Raw genomic sequence first — 22,652 nt, 5'->3', positions numbered from 1 at the left:
TCTAGCGCTGCAGTGCATCAGAGCAAGCCAGTTCAGGTGTGGCGCTTCAATGCAATAATAGTTCAAGGCAGTTCAGTAAGAGCATTTCAAATCATGAGCAGCAAAGATCGATCTATACTTGTATATACTGGGTATCATGAGTACTGGGTGTCAGAGACTAGTCAGACAAATGGGCTATCAGGGGGTTGTCTGCAGAGAGGTAGATGACTATCGGGTATCTAACAAGTGGTAGCAGAAACAAGTGGTAGTTTCTCTTTCGGTAGGCTCTCTTTCGAATGGATTGTGTCCTTCCACGTATTCCTCATCTTAGATATCTTGTCTCCCAGTTTTGCTGATTAGGAAAAAAGAATTCACCAGAGGGCGCTGTGTTCGAGGCTGCGGAGTCGTAGTCCCTTGAGGGCCGCCGTCGAGCGTCGACGTCATCTGCTGTGTAAAGGGCTCGAACAGCGCCCGTTACCTCAGTTCCATTTTTCCGAGCAACTGCTTCGTGTCACGAACGGCACATCAGGTTTTTTCTCGACTATGTCCTCATCATCTACTCCCACCACAACCAAGACAGGTATGTCAGAAGTGGGTAGGAAAATGTCAATAACCGACCCCCATCAGAATTGCCTCTGGTGTCTCAGCCCAGACCATCGGGTTGACTAGTGCGGTTCCTGTCAGGCCATGTCCAATAAGGCTCTTAGGGAACGGAGAGGTAAGCTGGTGGTGGGGGAGGAAACTTACAAGTCTTCTAAAAGACAAAAAGATTCTGAAGAATCTAGTCGAATCTCAACATTGGTCGAGGAGGTCGAGATCGAAGAGTCGCTCGAGGAAATCCTCCTAGTCTTCGACTAAGAAGTCAAAAAAGCGATGTCACAGGTCGTCTTCCTCCTCTGAGAGGAGAGTGACTTATCCATCCACGCACGATTCTCCTGAAAAATGGGAGGCCTTTTGGGCTTCTATGCTTAAGAATTTCGAGAAAGTGGCCCAGACCCCCTCGAAGATGCTGCATGGAGATCATGCCTCTGTCCACTCTAAAAGTGACAGAGGGAGATCAAAGACTAAAAACACAAGAGCCGAAAAAGAGTTGAGTGTGTCATCAACGGAAGGTTCCCAGATGCCTTGTTCTAAAACAAAACCTCTGGTGCATAAATCGGTGGTAGCGGAATCGACATCAGCGTCGAAACTCGACAGTCGACGACTACAGCGTCGACACCGACAACGAAAGTGGCGTCGACGCCCTTGACTGAATCGAAGCCTTCTTCAACAGTATCGAAGCCTCCTACGAAAACGTCGAAGCCAGCGTCGTCTTTATCAACGCCTTTGACGATTTTATCGAGGCATTCTTTAATCCCGATACGCAAGTCGACGCCATTGCCCATGCCTAAGTCGATACCACCCTCTTTACCTGGAAAAAGCTTTCCATCCTCAACCCAGACAGGAATTTTTCAGATCCATGTCATCCATTTTTGAAGAACACTCCTCTGCAGAGAATGTTACTTTAGCTGGAGTTAGGTTTGGAGCCAGAGAGGTCCCTGAAGAGCTTGTGGACCCGCATTCCAAGATAACAGATCTTTGACTGTCTCCAAAATGCCAGTGGCCTAGACACTTCCCCTGAAGTGGAATTTGAAAGACCAGACCCTACAGATCCTAGTTATAGAAATCTCATGGGAAGGGTCATTGATTTTATGGGTTTGGAAGGCAGCTTCCCCGAATTTCGACCAGGATGACATGACGGACATCCTGAGTGAAGGTCCTCTAAATCCTTTTCTTCCATTCCATAAAGCACTCCAGAAGAGGGTGATGGTAAATTGGAATACTCCTGATTCGGTTACAGCAGTAAACAAGAAATGTGTACCAAAATACAGGCCATTCTTATCAGATCCAGAATACCTATCTAAACATCCCTCCCCTGAAAGTCTAGTGGTAGAAGCTGCAACCTCCATTAGGCAATCAGCTTACTCCTCAATACCACCAGACAGGGATGATAAAAAAGTTGATGCTTGGGCCCAGAAAGTTTTTTTTTTTTTCTTCGGGCAGCATGGCCCTTAAATCGACTAATGTAACTTGTACTTTAGCAAGATTTACATATACCCTGTCGGACTGCATGACATCAGCGGCTGAACGCATCCCGGAAGGTGAGGAACGGGATGGTTTCCTGGCGATAGTAAAAGATGGTAAAGATGCTATGGAGGAATGTCTTCAGTCAGGACTGGACACTGCTGATAGTGTAAGCAGGTCCATGGCATCCAGCACGGTCCTACGCAGATTTGCATGGCTGAGAAAATCTGGCTTTGCACCCGATGTGCAGTCTAGATTAGTGAATATGCCCTTTGACGGCTTGAGGTTGTTTGGCAGCAAGGCGAACGAGAGCTTGGAGAAGCTGCAGACCTCAAAAGCGGCAGCGAAATCACTTAGCGCCGCTATAAGACAGCTTCAACAACACTCTTACGCAGGCTCATCTTCCTGGAGGAGTCTCCCCTTTCGTTTTTACTCCTCTTTTGGAAAAGGGCGGGTGCAGGCCAGTCAAAGAGGGCAACAGAGAAAACCCTTTTGTGGTGGAAAAGGGAGAGGTGCTAGATCAGCCCCAGCAGCGGCTACTACCTCCTCAGCCACTGCTGCAGCCGCTGCAAAGCCACTTTGAGGTCTTCACCCACAAGACCCTGCTGGGAGGCAGAATCACTCTGTATCTGGACGAAGGGCGGGGCATTACGTCAGATGCCTGAGCACTAGAGATAGTGTGACCCATGGTTACTGCCTTCATTTTCATCAAACACCTCAAAATCATCCACCGGGAGCCAACTGTAAAAATTCCAGACCCGCTCCTTGTGCAGGAGATTTTAACCCTGCTAGAGAAAGGTGCAAAAGAACATTTACCTGTAGCGGAAAGGAACAAGGGTTGGTACTCCCCTTATTTTCTCATCCCCAAAAAGGACAGAGAATTGAGACCCATCTTGGACTTAAGAAATTTGAACAAATTCCTCAGAAAGGACAAGTTCAAGATGGTGACCCTTTCTCAGATCCTTGAAGCTCTTCAGCTTCACGACTGGCAGGTTTCATTGGACCTTCTTACTTTCATGTGCCAATCCATCTCAAGCACAGAAAGTACCTGAGGTTCGCAATTGGTGGTTCTCATTATCAGTTTCGGGTTCTAGCATTTGGGCTGACCTCCGCCCGATGGTTTTCACCAAACTGATGGCGGTGGTGGCAGAGTATATCCGGAGAAGGGGGGATTCAAGTCTACCCTTATTTGGACGATTGGCTAATCGGGGCAAGTTCACCCGAACCAGCCCAGGAACATCTGGTATTGACCTGCCACAGACTGGGCTTCTCCCTCAATTACAAGAAGTCACAAATGATTCCAAAGACTCCAATTCATCGGAGCAGTCCTGGATACTTTCTCAAGGAAAGCCTTACCTCCCGGGGAGAGAGCTCACCACATTCTGCAGATCGTAACAAAGTTTCAAAATGCCCAACATCTACTGCCATTCGACTTTCTAAGGTTGCTAGGCCTCATGGCATTCTGCATTTTTCTGGTGCCAGAGGCAAGATTGAGGATGAGATCCCTTCAATGGGCCCTCAGGACTCAATGGTCCCAATTATCGGGAGAGATGTCAGATCTTCTGCAAGTCCTGGCCAAAGTGGCTCAAAATCTCCTATGGTGGGCTTGCAAGAAAAATATCCTCAAGGGGGAACCTTTTTGGCAACCACGGTCAGAGATAACGGTAGTGACAGATGCCTCACTCACGGGGGAGGGGAGGGAGCCCACACCAACGATCTACCAATCAGCGGTCGTTGGTCTCCATCGGAGTCCAAACTACACATCAACCTTTTGGAGCTGAGGGCAATCAGACTAGCGCTGAAGGCTTTTCTGTCCTCTGTACAGGGAAATGATGTCCTGATAATGATGGACAACACAGTGGCCATCTACTACCTCAACAATAGAGGAGGCGTAGGATCACTCCCACTGTGCAGAGAGGCAATGCAGCTCTGGTTCTGGGCAATGCAAGAAGGAATCTCTCTATCAGCAGTTCACTTAGCCGGAGAGCTGAACACAGCGGCGGACGCAGGCATAGCACAGTCTCCCACGAATGGGAGCTAGCTCAGGAAGTCCTTCAAGAGATCTTCGCCCTTTGGGGAACCCCTCAAGTGGATCTGTTTGCGACCAGTGTCAACCGGAAGTGCAAACTTTACCTCCAACAGGAGCTCTAGGAGACGCGTTCGTGGTGGACTGGGTATTTCCACTCCTCTACGCGTTTCCTCCAGTCCCCTTGATTCCTCAGGTAATCAGGAGGTTGAGAAAGTTCAGGAAAACCATGATCCTAATTGCCCCGGATTGGGTCAGGTGGACATGGTGCCCGTACTTTTTTGGACATGTCCATCTGCCCTCCAATATGTCTTCCACAAAGAGAGGACCTTCTCTCGCAAGAGGAAGGTCTGGTTCTCCATCCAGAGGTCCAGAGGTCTTCACGCATGGTTTCTGAGAGGCTGAGATATAAGGATTGGGACCTCCCGGATGACGTAATGGAGATTTTGCTTTCGGCCAGAAGGCCAGGAACAAAATCCCTGTAACGGTGTCGTTGGAACAAGTTCAGTAACTGGTGCAGGGATAAGCATGTGGATCCATTTTTATGTGATACTCCAACATTACTTTCTTTCCTCTTACACTTGGCCAATTTGGGGCTCCAAGTTGGCACTATAAAAGGATATCTGGCAGCGCTATCTATCTTTAAGCGTTCCTCGGAAGAGGTGTCCTATTTTAAAATGTCCTTAGTCATCCAATTATTGAAAGGGCTAACAAATGTGTACCCTCCGACACCTTTTCAGGTGCCCATGTAGGATTTGAATTTAGTGTTAAAATTCCTCATGTGCCCCTTTCGAACCTTTACATTCTTGCCCATTAAGACTTCTCACTCTTAAAACAATTTTGTTGGTGGCTATAACATCAGCCCGCAGGGTACGTGAGTTGCAGGCACTTTCTTGTAAGCCTCCTCACACCATTTTCCATAGAGACAAAGTTATTCTGAAAGTCAAACCATCTTTCTTGCCTAAAATAATCTGATTTCCATCTGTCACAGAAAATTACCTTACCTTATTTTTATCCTCCTCACGCTAGTAAGGAAGCGGAAAGGTTACATAGACTGAGCCCAAAAAGGGCTCTCGGTTTCTACATTTCCAGATTGGCAAATCTTAGACAATGTGACCAACTATTTGTTGGGTATGCTGGACACGAATTGGGCCTTGTAGTGTCTAAACAAACCCTATGCAGATGGATAATAGCAATTTTGGAGTGCTCTAAATTAGCTGGAAAAGAGCCTTCAGACGGATTAAGGGCTCATTCAACCAGGGGCATGGCAACTTCCACGGCTCTTCAGAGGGGTGTCCTGGTGCAGGATATTTGTGCTGCGGCCACCTGGTCGTCAATGTACACCTTTGTGAAGCATTACTGCTTGGACTCTACTTCATATCAAGGAGGACGCTTTGCAAAAGCTGTCCTTCATTCAGTCCATAATTTAATTTTCTGGTACTCCCTCACCCAAATTCTTACTGCTTTGGGAGCCTATCTAAGATGAGGAATACGTTGGGGGACACAATCCTTTCGAAGAACAAGTTACTTACTGTAACGTTCTTTCGATTGGATGTTCCTCCCAGTTTCCGCCAGTTGCACTCGAACTTCCTTAAGAGCCTGAAGACTTTAAAGCATGATCAGCTGATGCGACCGTGAACACCGTAAAAACAGAACTGAGGTAACAGGCGCTGCTCAAGCCCTTTATACAGCGGATGACGTTGAAGCTCAACAGCGGCCCTCGAGGGACTATGACTCCGCGGCCTCGAACACAGCGCCCTCTGGTGAAATTTTCTTTCCTAAGCAGCAAAGCTGGGAGACGAGATATCGAAGCTGAGGAATACGTGAGAGGAACATCCAATCGAAAGAACGTTACAGTTGGTAAGTAACTTGTTCAGTTCTCCTGACCTCTCTGATTGTTGCCACCATCTACAGGCCTCCTGGCCAGGTTGCCCTCGTCCTCTGAGTGGTGCTAACCTCTCCTCCTCTCTCCTTGCCTCTACCAGTCAGAGACCTCAACATTCACCTGGATGCTTCTAATCCCTCTGCTGGGCTCTTCCACAACCTCTGCGACACTCTTTCCATTCAACCTTCTGGTCCGAAACACTCTCTGGTCCGACACACTCTGCCGAACACACCCTAGATTTTCTCATCTCCTCAGACATCCCCCTCTCCAACCCGCTCACCACTCCTCTCTTGGACTGACCACTTTATGCTTTCCTCTCACCTGAAACTCTGGCCCTCAGGCAAACCCGCCCCAGGACTGCCACCTACCTTTTTTGTCATTTGCCCCATGAAGCTTGTCAGTGGATGCCTTTCCCTCTGCTTTCTCTGCTCCTCCTACTCCTGCGGCTGACTCATACTCTCAGCGTTCTCTAACCTGCAGCTTTCTATAGCCAATGCTCTTGACATCCTTGCCCTTGTCATGAGAATCCGCCTGATGTCTACCTCCAAGTGCAATTGCTGGTATGACTACGACCTTGCCGCCCTGAAACGCAAGTGCAGAATGGCTGAGAGAAAGTGGAGGGCTTCAGGCGCATCATATGACAAACTGTCCGGCTGTCTGCTCCAAATGCAGTACAGACTCTACCCTCTCCAATAAGAGTCCACATCCAAGCCTGCGTCTCTGCAGCCTGTAACCACACGCCCAAACTCTTTAAAATTTACAAGGAGCTGGCTGATCCTTCTGCAGTCTCTACCTCTCTTGGTCCCTCCCAGGTCTTCTGTACAGCTCTGGCTTCTCACTTCACCACTAAAACTCAGTACATCCTGTCCTTGCACTCCTCATCCTCTCGCTCTCTCTGAGCCCCTCTGGCTGTTTCTCCCTCTCCTCCTCCTTTCTCCTCTTTCTCTCTGACAACACCTGACAATGTTTCTGGACTAGTCCGATCTATGAAAGTGTCGTCCAAACAGGTTCTCGCCTGCTCGTCCAGAACCATCATGGACTACATTGACACCCTTGCTCCAGCCTTGGCCGATTTCTGCAATCACTCTTTCACCACTGGATCCTTCCCCTCCTCAAGCACGTCCTTGTGCACCCCCTCCTTAAAAAGCCACCTGCCGACACTACCTGTCCGGAAAACTATTGCCCGATCTCTCACTCCTTTCCTGGGCAAACTCCTGGAAAAGCTGACCTTCTACATGTTAGGCAAGAATGGTATTAGGTTTAGGTCGGTACTACACAAGTTGAAAGTGTGACTGAGCAGCCAGACTTCTCAAGAGGGGTAAATGTGAGTTGTAGCATCGGAATCCACAAATACAAGTATCCAAATAACACTTACACTCGAGGTTTTCTAGTAAAATTATTATTTAACGGTCTGTTTTAAATGAGCATTCTTTAAAAAGGGCAATGTGCAACAATAAAAATACACTTCAAAATACTTCCTCAGAATCAAGACAAAACAATTAGATACTATTTAGAGATGCTTCATACACACTTCCTACACCCTGAGGTGACTTCACTAACTAGGACAGTAATGGCATTTATATCGCTTTTGCACTTGGTAAAATTCTAAGGTTGGCAGAAAGGAAAGGTTAAAAGTAGGGAAAAAGGTTAACAGGTTCTCAGAGCATGTGGGCACTTAAGTCTTCCAATGAATTCTAGATAAAAACCTTTTGCAGCAAATATTAGTTAAAAACCAATGCATCACCTAAGGGGGACAGTAAGAATCAGTCAGTGGACTAGAAGAGTCTGATGGGAGCCAGGACAGCCAAAGTCAATTGGAGCAAAGTCTGTGGAGCTGAGGCCCTTCTTAGATAGCAAACATTATTGCACATAGTTGGAGAGTGTGTTGTAGAAAATCACTGAGCCACAAGCTGTTATACTTGTGAAAATTTAGAGCGGAGATCAACTCTAGAAGCAGCTACTGCAAGTCTCAACGGAGAAACTCAGCCGTGGGGACAAGAGGGAGGACGTCTGGAGGACTCCTGCACAGCAGTTCGGAGGTCGGCAGCTACAGGCTCTTTTCCATTCAGCCACTGCCACATTTAGATATAATTGCGAATATTAGCTTGCGTCGCATCTAGACAGGATTGCAAATGTCGGCTTGCGTTGCTTTGAGACAGGATTGTAAATGTTGGCCAGTGCCACATTTAGATAGAATTGTGAATATTGGCTTTTGGCGCTTCTAGTCAGGATTATGAATGCTAGCCAGTGCCAATATTTAGGTTTACATTTAGATATAATTGTGAATATTAGGTTGCGCCGCATCTGGTTGGGATTGTGAATGTTAGTCAGTGCCACATTTAGATAGAAATGTGGAGATATGCACGCGCTACATCTAGAAAGAATTTGGAACTTGGCATGTATCACATCTAGATAGCAAGTGTTAGGCAAAGTTTGAATGCAGTACCCTTTGGGAACACTACAAACAACTATGACTACAGGTATAGGGAAACCAACCTTTGGTATAAGCTTGTACTACAGTTTTGGTAGCATATTGAGCAGCCAGGCTTATATCAAGAGGGGAAATGTGAGCTGTAGTGGAGTTGCATAGGAATTCACAGTTCCAGGTATTCAAATAAACTCTTACACTCAAGGTTTCTTGCATAAACCATTATTGATTTATCAGTCAGTTATAAAGCCTTCTTCAGAAGGGAGCAATATATTAGTAACGCACATATACACTTCAGTACTGTACACTCTGAGTTTCTGAATCAGACGAGACCCTTTTGGGGTGGCCCACAGACACAACCTACACCCACAGGTGACTTCAGTAACAAGGGTCCTGGGGACATTAATATCTTACTGTTTGCATTCAGAACACTCTTAAAAGTTGGTAAAAGGCAAAGGTTATTAGAACACAATAGACCACAAATATTCATAAGCAGTGCAATTACTTTTAGAGTTCACTAGAAGAGTCATTCAATTCAATAGGATAAGCCAAAGTCAATGGGCTAGAGTATTGCATAGGATAAAACACTTCTGGTAAGTAAATGGAAAAGTCTTTGCACACGTTCTTAGGAGTCTTTGATGAAAAGAAGAATCAAATGTATGGCCACAAGCTGATTAGACTTGTGAGTTGTGGAAGTTACAAGCACTTCTACAGTAAGAGGAAAGTTCTCTTAGACTTGATTTACAGTACCTTGGTAAAGAAGAAAAGATGCAGCTGATGACTTCTGTTCCTGTGCAGCTATGCAGATCTCACTGTTCCTAGGCCTCAGTCATGGGGACAAGAGGGAGGACGTTGGGGGACTCATGCCATGCACTGGGACTGTCAAAACGGGCAACCGGCAAACTTCACTTACAGTGGCTGTTTCGCGTTTCAGCTACCGCAAATGGCAACAATGCGGTTCCTGGCTGTCAAGGTGGACTGTCCTAGCTTCTGGGGTCCCACACTCTGCTGAGGGGGTTCAGGCTTGGTCAGTCCTGCTTCGTGGGAGTCTGGAGGATCTTCCAAAAGCTTTAGGCCAGCTTAAAAGTAACACACACAATCTGTTGTCCCTCTCCCTGGCTCTATGGTTTCCTGCAGCAACAATGAGGAAATTCAACCAGCTCAGAGATGGGTGTCCAGGTGGCTTACTTTGGAGTTGATTGGTCCCACCAACTCAAAGGGAGAAGTCGTCCTTGCAGGGGCTTCTCTGTCAATGCGAACTTTGCATTTTGGCACTGCATCAGGGCTTCGCCAGGCAAACCAACGGTCCAGGAGTTGCAGCAGGCGTCCTCTGTCCTCTTCCAGTTCTTCTTCGGTTCCTTCGTCCAGTGGTCTCTGCCTTCCAAGACAAAAGACTCCCCAATTCATTTCATTCCCATTCATTCCACCCTAGCTGTCACTCACCCAGCAGGGCGGCTGTCCTTGCCGGACAGTCAGTCAGCCAATCACCACAGAGTGCATTTGGGTCTCCTAGGAGACTAAGCACAGGGAGTTTCGGGCACCTCCCTTACTTCTGCCTACCCAGACACTCTGGAGCCAGAGGCAGGTTTCACTCGGAAACCCCGCCAAATTTTAAATGAACAAAGCGACTAAACCTGGTTTGGCGCGCAGAGAAAATCTCTAGAAGGACCTTTCCAAAAAGAATTGGCAAAAGAAAAAGACAGCGGACCGTTTTCAAAAAGATGGCTTCTGCGGTTGCTTTACCGGGTCCGCGAACGGTCCCGGTGAATGCAGACCATGGTAGTTCAAAACAAAACCACTGCCACCGGCCATTCAAATGAGGACAGGGTAACATGAAAATGTTACATGAGCATCTAGACACAGGGGATACTAAGTAACCCCTCCAGCACTCTATTATAAGATAGTGTGTGCTGGGTCTAGCAATTTACAATGGTAAGTAAAGTCAAATTCACTTTACTGCTCTGGGAAACAGTAGTTGATCCCAGAGAAAGGCATTTAAACCTTGGGGAAAGCTGGAAGACTTCCCTGTGCCACTGCACTGAAGGTGCTGTGTGACGCAATGTAAAAGATGATTCCTATGGAGTTGGTTAGACTCCACAACCAAAAGAAACACACTGTATGAAATCACATAAAAATACATGAAAGAGTGGGGAAAAAAGGGTCGCTCTCTCTACAGGTTAAAAAAAAAAATCAAGCCCTCAAAATCCAGCAAAGTTGCTGGGGGTCTCTAAGGTGGAGGGAACTGGCACATTTTTGAGAATTCTCCCTGACAGCGAGGCCACTAACCAACCCACTAACAATCTCATCCTTCTGCACCCTCTCAAACTCTAACCAAACACAACCACACCCCTAAAGCACAGCAAACCGCACAAACTTCACTACACTGCAACAACAAAACAAATCACACATATCCTCGCACAACAGAACATGACTGATACTAACCAAAAAGCACACCTAAGCCTAGCGAACGGTGCTAACCGAACTGGAGCTGCCAACAGCACATCACTGCTCCCTTGCACTGTTCCCGCTCTGTCCCACTAACTCACTCAACCCTCTTTCCTTTTCAGATCCGCCAGAGGACCACTCCGGTGGTGATAGTGCGCTGTACAAATCCTTTAACATAAACATCTTCCTGGAGCTTTTGCCGGCTTACAGACGTTGCACTCGACTATGGATTTCCCGACCCCTGGCACTCGTTTCCAGCAGCAGCAAAGAAGTACAGCCAGTTGGGGAAGGTCTTCCAGCAAAGTTTGTCACAGGGTTAGTTGGTCACACTAACCCAAGTTAAGAAGTTGTCCTTTCCGGAGCATCTCGTCAATTTAGGAAAAGGAGTTTCAGCACAGCAGCAGGGCTTCACCGGGCAGTTCAGCGGTCCAGGAGGATGCAGCAAGCTTCTCTTCACAATTCCTTCGAATTGGTCTTCCAGTGGTTGACGCGGTCTTCAGTCCAAGAAGCCTATCCTTTTATGCAGGTTTCTCCCATTTATGCACAGCCTAGCTGTCACTCGTACAGCATGGAGGCTGTCCTACTAGGACAGCCAGCCAATCAGGACTGGGTGCATTCAGGTAATCAAGGAGACTAAGGGCGGCGACGTTTCAGGCACCTCCCTCACTTCCTGCCCTGCCAGACACACTGGAGCCAGAGGGGGTTTCAGTACTGAAGCTCGCCAAAAGCAAATTGATCAAAAGGGTTAAACCTGGTTTGGCGTGCATAGTAAAACCCAAGAAAGACCTTGCAAACAAGAAATGGTGAAAAAAGAAGACTGGGGCCATTTTGACACAATGGTCACCCATGGGTGCTATATTGCAGCTGAGGATTCACCCTGCGGTAGAAAAGCACAATGGTAGGAAAATTAAACCACTGCCGCCAGGCATTTAAAGTAGTGAGGGTAAAATAAAAAGTTATACATGAGTAAGTAGGAAAAGGGGCTACTAAGTAACCCCCCACACTCCACATAAGATGGGGTGTGCTGGACCTACATAGGAAAACGGTAAGTAAAGTCAAAATCACTTTACTATTCTTGGGAACTTTAGTTCACCCATGAAAAGCTATTTAAACCTTATGAGAAATCTAAAGGATTTATCTGTGACACTGCACTGAAGGTGCTGTGCGTCGCCATACAAAAAGTAGATGCCTATGGAGTTTGTCAGACTCCAAAAACAAAGACAGAGTCCAAATCAGATCAAAAATACATGAGGGTGTGAGAAAGTCTTACTCACTCGAGGGTAGAAATAAATTAAAGTTCAGATAAAGAGCTGGGGGTCTCTTATCTTGAAGGGAATTGGCACAGAAATGAGAATTCTCCCCAACACTACCAGCTTACGCTCCACACATAATCTGTTGTCTCCATGACCATCTGTCTGGCTTTAGAGTGGCCAGAGGCATGGGAACCACTCTCCTGAACACCCGTGAAGATCTGCTCTCTAAGCTTGACTCCAGCCTTCCTTCTATCCTCATCCTCCTTGACCTGCCATCTGCTTTTAACATGGTCAATCGCACCATCCTGATCAATTGACTCAGCGTGACCCTGGACATCATGGCTCAAGCCCTGGGGTGGTTGACCTCCTTCCTCCCGGACTAACCTTCCACCACCTCTCTCCACTCTATCCTCACCCTGGCTCTTCAATGTCTACCTAGCCCCTTTGGCCCACCTGATCTCTACTTTCTCTAACTGTCAGTGTTATGCGCATGACATTCTGCTCTTTCAGACTCCCCTCAGCCTGCTCTCCTCTCTCGCTCATTCCTGACAGTCTATCCGCGATTCAGGACTGGTGCGCCTCCTGCGATCTCTGACGTAATGCCAATAAGACAGATCTTTCTCATCGAGACCCATGCTCCTGCTTTCCCTCTCACTCTGGCCACCCTCCTTGGGCCCTCTTTCTTCGCCTTTCTGTGAGACAAAAATCTTGGTGTCATCTTCGGTTCCACTCTCTACTTCTCTCCTCACAAACCTTGCCAAGAAGGCTCACTATCAGTGGCACCTCCTCAGAGGTATTCTTCCGTTTCTTACTTTCCCCCAGATGCTCCCTGTCTCCAGAGCCCTGGTTCTCTCGGTTCTGTCATTTTACTGCGTCCAAAATATTGTGGTGAAAATACAGTTTACATTTTGTTCTTTTTTTTTTTAGCTTTTTATATGCGGGAGGGGGGGGGACCCCCCCCCCCAAAGCCACCCCATTCTCCCCCATTAAATAAATTACTACCCTAACCCACACCCCACGTGTAGTGCAAATAAATGTTTTTTAAAAAAACATTTATTTTTTGCCATAGTATTGTTTGTGGCGATAAAATCACTGGATACCGTTCTCTCTAAGCTGCACTACTGCAACAGCCTCTTTCTCAATCTGCCTTCCTCTACTCTCTGCCCTCTGCTACTAATCCAGAACAGGACTGTAAGACTTATCCTTGGCCTCAAGCCCAGGGATTGTTATATCTACAGCCCTGAAATCTCTCCACTGGCTCCTGGTGGCTGCAAGGATCAAGTTCAAGACTCTCTGCATCTTCCACAAGGCTTTCTGGGGACAGGGCCACACTACATCCAACTGTCTCTCTTCCAAAATACCTTCCTTCTCGATCCGTTCGCTCTGCTGCCTCCAACTCTAGATCTCTCGCCTCTGCAGGTGCCTTCCTCTGGAATCGCCTCCCTGCCCTTCTCAAACTTGAGTCGGACCACCTGAAGTTTGGTAGCTGCTCAAGGCCTTCCTTTTCACCTCTGCTTTCTCTGTCCCCTGCTGACCTACCTGTCTGCTGGGCCGACTGGTTGCTTGGCTGCCCCCATTCTCACTGGCTACCAGGCTCCTCCATGATCTGTCTCCCCTGCACTGCCTCTGGGCCTTCCTTGCACTTTGGGGCTATAACTGTAACCACTACAGCTCCCTGTCTCCTTGCACTCCCAGAGCTGCGCTGCCCTGGCCGCACTCACTCGGAGCAATGCTGCCCAGATTGCACTTCCCCTTTCCCTATCTGGCATGTCCCCTACCCCTTCCACCTGGACCTTTTCGCTGTTGCCCTTGCACGATATGAAAGACACACGGCCTAGTAAGATGGGTAGGTTGTCTTGTCCTCCCTCCTTGTCTTGTCATGCTTAGAAACACGGGTGTACAGGCACGTTATAAATGACATATATCATACTAAGAGTTGGAGTTTTCTGTATTGCCTCTAGGATCGTTTTATGAAGCCCCTTGTGTGCACTTCTTAACAGAGCAGTCTGACAGGAAGGAATGAATACAATTGTCATCTAGGCCCATAGTGTGTTTTGTAGCCTGCCGTACATGTGGACGTTCATTGGACAAAGATTTCACTCTGTTTTAATAGTGTACCCTTATTTTTCTTTAGATGATTGCAGCCAATGTTCTGTCGAAGGAGGAATTTCCAGATTTTGATGAAGAAACTGGAATACTACCGAAAGTAGATGATGAAGAAGGTACTTCTGCTCCCGTCCTAACCTGAGACTGGGTGTTCCCTCTCCTGCTGATTGTAGATTCCTTGCTGCCAAGTTCCCTTCCCAGTCCCCATTTTTAGCTCTCTGCTCCCAGGTATCTCTGCTTCTCTTGCCATGTCCTTCCCCCTATGACTTTTTAAGCACTCCATTTCTTCCTTCTTCCTAAAGCTGCGTACGCACCTTATTCTCAAAAATTGTTTGAATAACTTAGAATATGTTGGCAGTGGGCAACTTCAACAATACTGCCGTTTAATATTTTAGTATTTATTATGTTCTCCCCTCTGTTCCTCACTTTCCACTTCCCTCCCGCCCCCCTTCCATCCACATTCCCCTTTTTCCCTATTCCATGCACTTGCGCTTTCTTAATGTCACTGGGCCTAGTAAGATTGCTGTTTTCTTTTTTGTTCTCCCATGTTCCCCTCCCTTTTGTCTGGTCGCGCTCTGAAACACTTGTGTACAAGCGCGATATAAATAAAATATCATTTCATTTCTAATAGTCAATTGCCTATCCTCCTCTTTATGTTGATTCTGGAAATAATTAGGCACTCTCTAAGGACCTTTGCCAACTGGAATGCTGAATTATATTTCCCAAAGTTTATCATTGCATTACTCACTATTTTGTTTTGTAGATGGAGGCTATACCCGCATGTGATGAAATTGTCATGTCTATTAGTACAGTGTCAGAGGGCTGGGGGCAAAAGTCATTTTAAAATGCATCTTTGGGGAATTCTTAGTCATCTTTCAATTTATTTTAGCAATGTAAGGGAGATAATTCCCAGACCTCCATCTGGCCTTTTTACATTTTTTTTTGTAAAAAATAAATAAATAACAGTATTGCCATATTTTGATTAGGAATAGGCAAATTATGTGAATCTACATCAATCACGCTGCTTAACCCAAACATCTCAATCCTTTGTTTTGTATGCAACTGTAACAGGCAGGATCTGGGATTCAATGTACAGTTTAGCAAGTGTTTATCCAAACATGACTTTTAAACTGCACAGGGGATCAGCTACCCAGCCCTTAAGTTTTTCTATTAGATTGGCATGCACTTAAACCATCTGCTTTGCAATGCCACTTGTCTTCTTACCATCAGGCATAGATGAAAACCTTGACATTACGGCTGATGACCAACTATCTTTTATGCTGGAAATCAACATGAAATTCAAAAGGCCCACTTCCATTTCCAGGTCCTAAAGAAAGTAACACCCTACTTGCAACTGCCTGTCTGCTTTGTCACACTTGTTCAGACCCCCTTTAAATTATTTAAAGACCTCTAGCCTTCTGAAAAGAATTGCATTGGGATCTGTGACACTAATGGCACTAGCTCCACTTCTTTAGCTAGAGAAGTAAATTAATTTTAAGTTGGTAGTGCCTTATTTTATGTCTTATTTTAGAAGACTCTGTATGGTGTTTCTAACTTCTTTCCTTCTTACATGTTCTCCAATTCTGTTCTACTTACCCTATTCTTCTTAATGTGCTACAATAGGCTTGCTTAGATTGTTTTAAATGTTGGTGTTCTGTAGCCAGATGTTGGGTAAGTTTTTCTTAAGTCCAACTGGTGTGAGACTAGACTTATCTCTTGGTATCAGGGACCCAACTCTTAATATCGACCTGTACTACACGGGTCGGTAGAGTGGCTGAGCAGCTAGGCTTATCTTAGAAGGGGTAATGTGAGCTGTAAAGCAGTACACCGAAATCAGTAAACCCAAGGATCCAAGAAAACACTCACACACCAAGTTATATTACATTATTTATGTATTTATACACAAGGTAAATAAATCAAACTGAAAAGGCAGAAGCTAACCACATTCAATGGACTATGGATTTAAATTAATATGAGAACCAATAATGCAGGAGAGTAATGTCTTTCTGTGCTACAGTTTCAGCACACCTCAATCAGGTTAGGTAATAGCACTTATACATATATCACCTTTAAACATTGAGTTTTGGAGGGAAGGTTTCAGAGTTGGATAGAACACACTGTAGCAACTGTTACAATAGTCTTTTCTCCCAGAGGGATGTAGGTAGTCTGTTTCCCAGCAGAAACAACTGTTACTCAATTAAAAACCTATAGTGGAACCAGCACTGCCAAATCCAATAGGGTTGAGAAGAGTAGCCTTTAGGAAACCAAGATAACCAAAGTCAAGTGGATAGTTTTAGTTCTGATGCAATTCTTTGGAGAAAACGTTATTCACACAGTCAGTAGTTCTTGAAGAATTCCAGGAGCTCAAGAGGATCCTACATGAGGGTGCAAAAGCTGAAGGTCCTGCACAAGTGAGTGGAGGGCAACTCTAGATGGGTTAAAACAGCACTTCCCAAGCTAGGAAGCACCGAAAATGGCACAAGGCAGTTACATCCCAAGCCCCACAATACTTTAAAAATGAAGATGTTCCAACTACCTTCCTTCCTGATGCAGCGATGCAGACCCTGCTTTCCTGCTCATTGGTTGTGGTGACAAAAGAGGGGACCTTTGGCAGGCTTCTGCTGCAGCACTCTGGAGAGGGACTTTGCGGCAAAGGATTCCACTCACTTCAGCGGCTCTTTGTGGTTTTGGTGCCTTTTTCTCTGCGCCAAGGAGAACCGAATATCCCTGGTTGGATTTTCCTCAGTCACTCGGTCCTGAACTCTGGTGAGGGGATTTTTGATGAATAATTCCTGCTTCTTTAGGATCCCACGGATGCCTGCATTTTTCAGCCGGATTTCTTCCTTGGAAGACAATGCACTCAAGGATGGTCCAGGTACCCCGGGTATTGGGATTTGCAGCGCAGGAAGTCCGGGGCTGAGCCAAAATGAAGCAGGTCTCGATGCTAGTTGGTCTCATCAGCCTAAGGGAGGAAGGAAGTCCTCCTTGGCAGATATTCCCTGTCATGTGAAACAGGGTCATCACAGCTGCAAGGCTTCACCGGTGCTTTCTCTGTCCTGGAAGGTGTGCTGGCATCTCTGCTAGTCGTGTTCCACTGGTCGAGACTGTCTGTAGTCCCAAAATCCTCGCCTTTTATGCAGAATTTCATTCATTCACAAGCACACAGCTATCAATTACCTGGGGGTTGGGTGTCCTCCGGAACAGCCAGCTGCCCAGTTGGAGCTGGTTTCATCCAGACATTCCTACTGATAAGGCCAGTGAAGGTTCAGGCTCCTCCTTCACTTCTTGCCTTCCCAGATACACTGGAGCCTGGGAGGGCTTCAGGGACCGCCAAAGGCAAAACTCACAAAGGACTCTAACCTAATCTAAATGATAAAGTAAAAGCCCAGAAGGAACTGACAAACCAAAAATGGCAAATAAAGAAGACGGGGACCATTTTTGGAAAATGGTCAACTATGGGTGCTGTACTGCAGCTGAGAAATCAGCCTGCTAGTACCCTGCCTACAAAAGGTAGTAAAAGTAACCACTGCCACCAGCCGTTTAAGTCAGTCAGTGTAATAAAAAGTTACATGAGAAGTTAGTTAAGGAGTTACTGTGTAACCCTCCACCCCCCCCCCCCCCCCAGCACTTCACATAGGGTGGTGTGTGGTAGACCCACAAAAGAGAAGCTAAGTAAGATCAAAGGTATCTCACTTTTCTTGGGAACTGTAGTTCACACAAGAAAATTTATTTAAACATTAAGAGGAATCCAAGGGACTTTCAGTGGCACTGCACAGAGGGTGCTGTTAGGGAGAATTCTCAGATGTGCTAATTCCCTTCTACCTTAGAGACCCCTAACACATTTGCAGGACTTTTCATTTTTAACCTGGAGAGAGTGAGACCCTTTTCCCACACTCAGGTATTTTTCTGTGATTTAGACTGTGTTTCTTTTGACTTTGGAGTCTGACAAACTCCATAGGCATCACCTTTACATTGTGGCACCCAGCAGCTTCAGTGCAGTGACATAGGGAAGTCTCTCAGATTTTCTAGACCCAGCACACACTATCTTACAATAGGGTGCTGGAGGGGTTACTTAGCATCCTCTTTGTCTAGTTTCTCATGTAACATTTTTGTTACCCTTTCTACAATTATACAATCAATGGCTGGTGGCAGTGGTATACTTTTTCCTACCATTGTGTTTCTACTGTGGGCTGCAATTGTAGCAAAGGACCCATGGGTGCCCAATGGGCCGGTCTTCTTTTTTTAGTAATTTCTTGTTGGATTCACTGGTGAAGCCCGCCTCTGGCAGGGGTGGAAAGTGACGGAGGTGGCCGAAACTCCCTGTGCTTAATCCCCTTGGTTACAGGAATGCACCCAAAGGTGATTGACTGGCTGGCTTTTCTTGGAGGACAGCCACTCTATGTGATTGACAACTAGACTGCAAATGAATGGGAGAAACTTGCTTGGAAGGCAGAGTCGACCAATGGACCAAGGAATCCGAAGAAGAACTTGGAAGAGACACCTGCTGCAACTCCTGGACCGTTGGTTTACCAGGTGAAGCCCTGCTGCAGTGCTGAAGTCAAAGGACGACTTCTCCCCTTGGGTTGGTGGGACCAATCAACCCCAAGACGAGCTCATCTAGAAATCCTCTCGGAGCTGGCTGTGCTTCCATTGCTGCTGCAGGAACCGAAGTGCCAGGGAGAGAAACACCAGAATCGAGTGAGTGTCTTTGTCGGGACCAAGCTTTTGGAAGATCCTCTGGACTCCCAGGAAGCAGAACTAACCAAACCTGAGCCACCTCATCAGAGTGCTGGACCACAGATGTGAGGAAAGTCTGAAGTGGCATCCGAGAACCGCAGTGGTGCTATTTGCTAGAGACGCGAGGAGCTGAAACCGTGAAGTGCCGCTGATTTGAAGTTTGCCCATTGCTGCCGCCAACCTTCCATTCATAGTGCAGGAGTCCCCAGATGTCCTCTTTCTTGTCCCCACGACTGAGGCCCAGGAATAAAGGATCTGTAGATCTACACAGGAACAGAAGCCAACTGGAACCCATTTCTTCTAATCAAAAGGTACTGTAAACTAAGGGGACTTACCTCTTGTTGTGTAGCCTTGCTAGTTCAGTTGAGACATGTCTTGGTTGCTTTTGCAGAGTTGCTTGCAGCTTTGCCCCTCACAAGCTTTCCAGCTTGTGGCCCTACAGAGATTCTATTTTTCTACAAAGACTTCTAAAACATTGTGCAAGACTTTTACTTACCTGCAAGGAGTGCTTCAGCTCACCTAGACGTTTGTTCAATTAACATTGACTGGCCTGGCTCCCTGAAAGACTCTTCTTCCCTCTGACTTTGTGCTGTACCTTGTGCTGTTCCTCCACGAAAGCGTTAATTTACTTTGCATTGGGGTTCAAAAGTACTTACCTGCTTTAGAATATTTGTTTGACCTTTGTTTTATTCCAACCCCTTTTCTTTGACACCAATCTCAGTATTGCTCTAAATGTACCAGTGATATATTATTGTCCACAGTATCCTAGTTATTTGTCACCTCGGGGTGTAGGAAGAATCTGTGTGCCATCCCAAATGGGTACCTGCTGATTAAGATAAATCAAGAGTGTGTATTTTGAAGTGTATGTTTGTGTTACATATATATATTGCTCCCTTCTAAAGAAGGCTTATTCAACTGACTGTTAAATCATTTTTTAATCAAGAAACCTTGAGTGTAAGAGTTTATTTGAACACTTGTCACTGTGAATCCTCGTAAAAACCCTACTGCTCACGATGACCCCTCTTGAGATAAGCCTGGCTGCTCAGCCACACTACCAACCTGTGTAGTACAGACTTCTACCAAAGGTTGGGTTACCTATTGCCAGGAGGACAAGGTTGGTGTAGTCTCCCAAAAGGTACTGCATACATTCTTGCCTAACAGGTGCTGTGTGTCACTATGCAAAAGCAGATTCCTATGGAGTTTACCAGACTCCATTAATTAAACAGTAAGAATCAAAATATCCCAGTCAGAGAAACAGAGTGAGTGGTATAAATGGTCACTCACTCAGGAGATTTAAATAAAATAGAAGTGCAGCCAGCTGGTGGCAAGTGCTAGTAGGGGCTGTAGGGATACAGAACAGTCCCTGAGTGCAAGGGTAAACCAGTGCAGGATCAGATTCAGCAGGGGAGAGGAGGAGAGAAAGGAGTAGCAAAGAGGAAGGTCTTGAGGTGCTTCCCCAACCGGAAATGGTTCTCAGGTTTCAGAGAGGCAGGGAGGCTGTTCCAGAGGGAGGCCCCAGCAGAAGAAAGAGATCTACCACCAACTCGCTGCCTGGAGAAGTGACTAACCCTGAGGGAGTTGGAGGCGGATGAGCGAAGAGCTCGACAAGGAAGATATTTAGGAAGAGACTTGAAGGTATTGAGGTCCCAGGCCCCAGAAGGCCTTGTGGACAATGCAGAGGGTTTTGAATTTAATCATCACCGCCACTGGGAGCAAGTGCAGAGACTTCAGTCCTAGGGAGATGCGATCCCAGGGCTTGAGGCCAAGAACAAGTCTTGCAGTCCTGTTTTGTATGAGTTGTAGAGGGCAGAGAGTAGAGGCAGGCAGATTTAGAAAGAGGCTGTTGCTGTAGTCCAGCCTAGAGAACCAGAGCCCTGGAGACAGTGAGCTTCTGGGGGAAGGAGAGTAAAGGAAGAATACCTCTGAGGAGTACTGAGGATACTGAGAAAACATGTCCACGCTCAGCCCTCAGCATCAAGAGTTTATTCTAATGACAGATCTTGCATAACGTATAACTGCATAACTGCTAACATTTTTTGTGAGTTTGCTGTTCCCAATGTCACTTGCAGATATCTCATCTATTAGTGCAAACCAATTTGCTTTGTTTTTTTCTTTTTATTTCATCAACGACCATTCATGTCAATTTTGGGCACACTGGTTGTGTGAATTCTTATTGTGCTGATTTTCTGTTTTGAATAATTCAGTAACCTTGACTGCAATCTTTATCCTTTACTTACCGGAGCTCATTTTTCAAAAGTCCCTATAAGGAAGATACATATTGCTCTTGATTGTCCATGTGTGTACGCACTTTACAACCTTGAATCAAATAAGGTGAACATATGCAAATTAGATACTCTTTCTAAATACCTAATGGAAATAAAACTCTAATAGAAGCTCCTTAGTTGCGATCTACCCGACATTCAGACAAAGGCAGACTGTTCTCGCACAATTTGTTACAGTGCAAAATGCTTATCTATTTTCTTTCTGGTCGAAAAAGTACTGGCTCACACAGCGAACTAGGGAGGTAGTGGACGTAGATGATAGACAACTTCCAATGAACTAATTTGCTCTAACGTGGGCGTGTAGAAGAACTTTTTTTCTCAGCAGAATGATTTAACTTCTCATAAAAGATTTGTGAAACCAGTTGTTGCCATTGGTATTTGCACACTTTTGGTGTATCCTGATAGTTACTTCCCTTTTTCAGACGAGGACCTGGAGATAGAGCTAGTGGAAGAGGAGCCTCCTTTCCTCAGAGGACACACAAAGCAGAGCATGGATATGAGCCCGATAAAAATAGTGAAGGTAAGCTTTTCATCTAGCGTGCCAGGCACAAATGCTAGTCTTTTTCCCCTCTTAAAGTTCATCATCCTTCTTTTTAAATGTTTTTAGCCAAATGTCATTTTTCTTTTATTTTTTTAACATTGTGCTTGAAAGGCTGTGCTTAGCTAGTGTTTGCTGTCCAACCATATTCTGTAAACCTTTATTTCTTGGGTTACACTGCAATTGTTTTGTAATGTTCATAGATTATAACTTGCATTGTGAAGTACGTTGTCTCTTAGCACATGGCGATCAACTAAGAAAATGTAAAGGCTTGATAGTTACTGCTAATGAGGAAAACTGTCCAAGGATTTATTAAATTGGACGAATAGTATTGGATTTCATGGGTGGACACGCTCATGTCATTGACATAGATTTTACAGTGTGCCATTGCTAGGGCTATCAATTGTAATGTGAACTGTTTAGGATTTCACCACCAGCTTATGTTCCTTTTCAGAATCCTGATGGCTCCCTTTCCCAAGCAGCCATGATGCAAAGTGCTTTAGCAAAAGAAAGGCGGGAGCTTAAACAGGCTCAGCGAGAAGCTGAAATGGATTCTATTCCAATGGGATTGAATAAGCATTGGGTGGACCCTCTTCCAGATGGTATGTGTGGCCAGAATGATTACTGTTCTTTCCGGTAGTTTCGGGCATGTTCCTTCAGTTTTTTGGGGATTTTAAGTTTTAATTTAATTTTCTAGAAAGCCAAAGAAAATAACATTGCAAATAGAGAAATGGAGGCACTCCACTGCTCTGGTTTGTTTGAAAAGCGGTGCTTAACTTAAACAGCATTTTGTGTTGATTCTCTTTTGCAAACTGAAACGTTGATGTATGTAAAACTGGCATAATTAAGTTCTCCTTAAGTATTTAATCTGTTCACATCACGGAGAACACTTCACAGATATAAATCCAT

General features: G+C 45.8%; 1 protein-coding gene across 1 annotated transcript in view; it reads left to right on the top strand.

The window, feature by feature from the left end:
• Positions 1-22,652, top strand: part of DHX8 (DEAH-box helicase 8) — a 429,571-nt gene that overhangs the window by 140,593 nt on the left and 266,326 nt on the right. Inside the window, exons 9-11 of the mRNA XM_069634412.1 lie at positions 14,215-14,302; positions 21,628-21,725; positions 22,198-22,345. Coding sequence (XP_069490513.1) covers positions 14,215-14,302; positions 21,628-21,725; positions 22,198-22,345 — 334 coding nt within the window. The remainder of the gene's footprint in view (positions 1-14,214; positions 14,303-21,627; positions 21,726-22,197; positions 22,346-22,652) is intronic.

This window comes from Ambystoma mexicanum, chromosome 13, assembly GCF_040938575.1.
Source record: "Ambystoma mexicanum isolate Mex_15411 chromosome 13, UKY_AmexF1_1, whole genome shotgun sequence".
Taxonomy (NCBI): domain Eukaryota; kingdom Metazoa; phylum Chordata; class Amphibia; order Caudata; family Ambystomatidae; genus Ambystoma; species Ambystoma mexicanum.
This window is presented reverse-complemented; position numbering and strand designations above follow the sequence as displayed.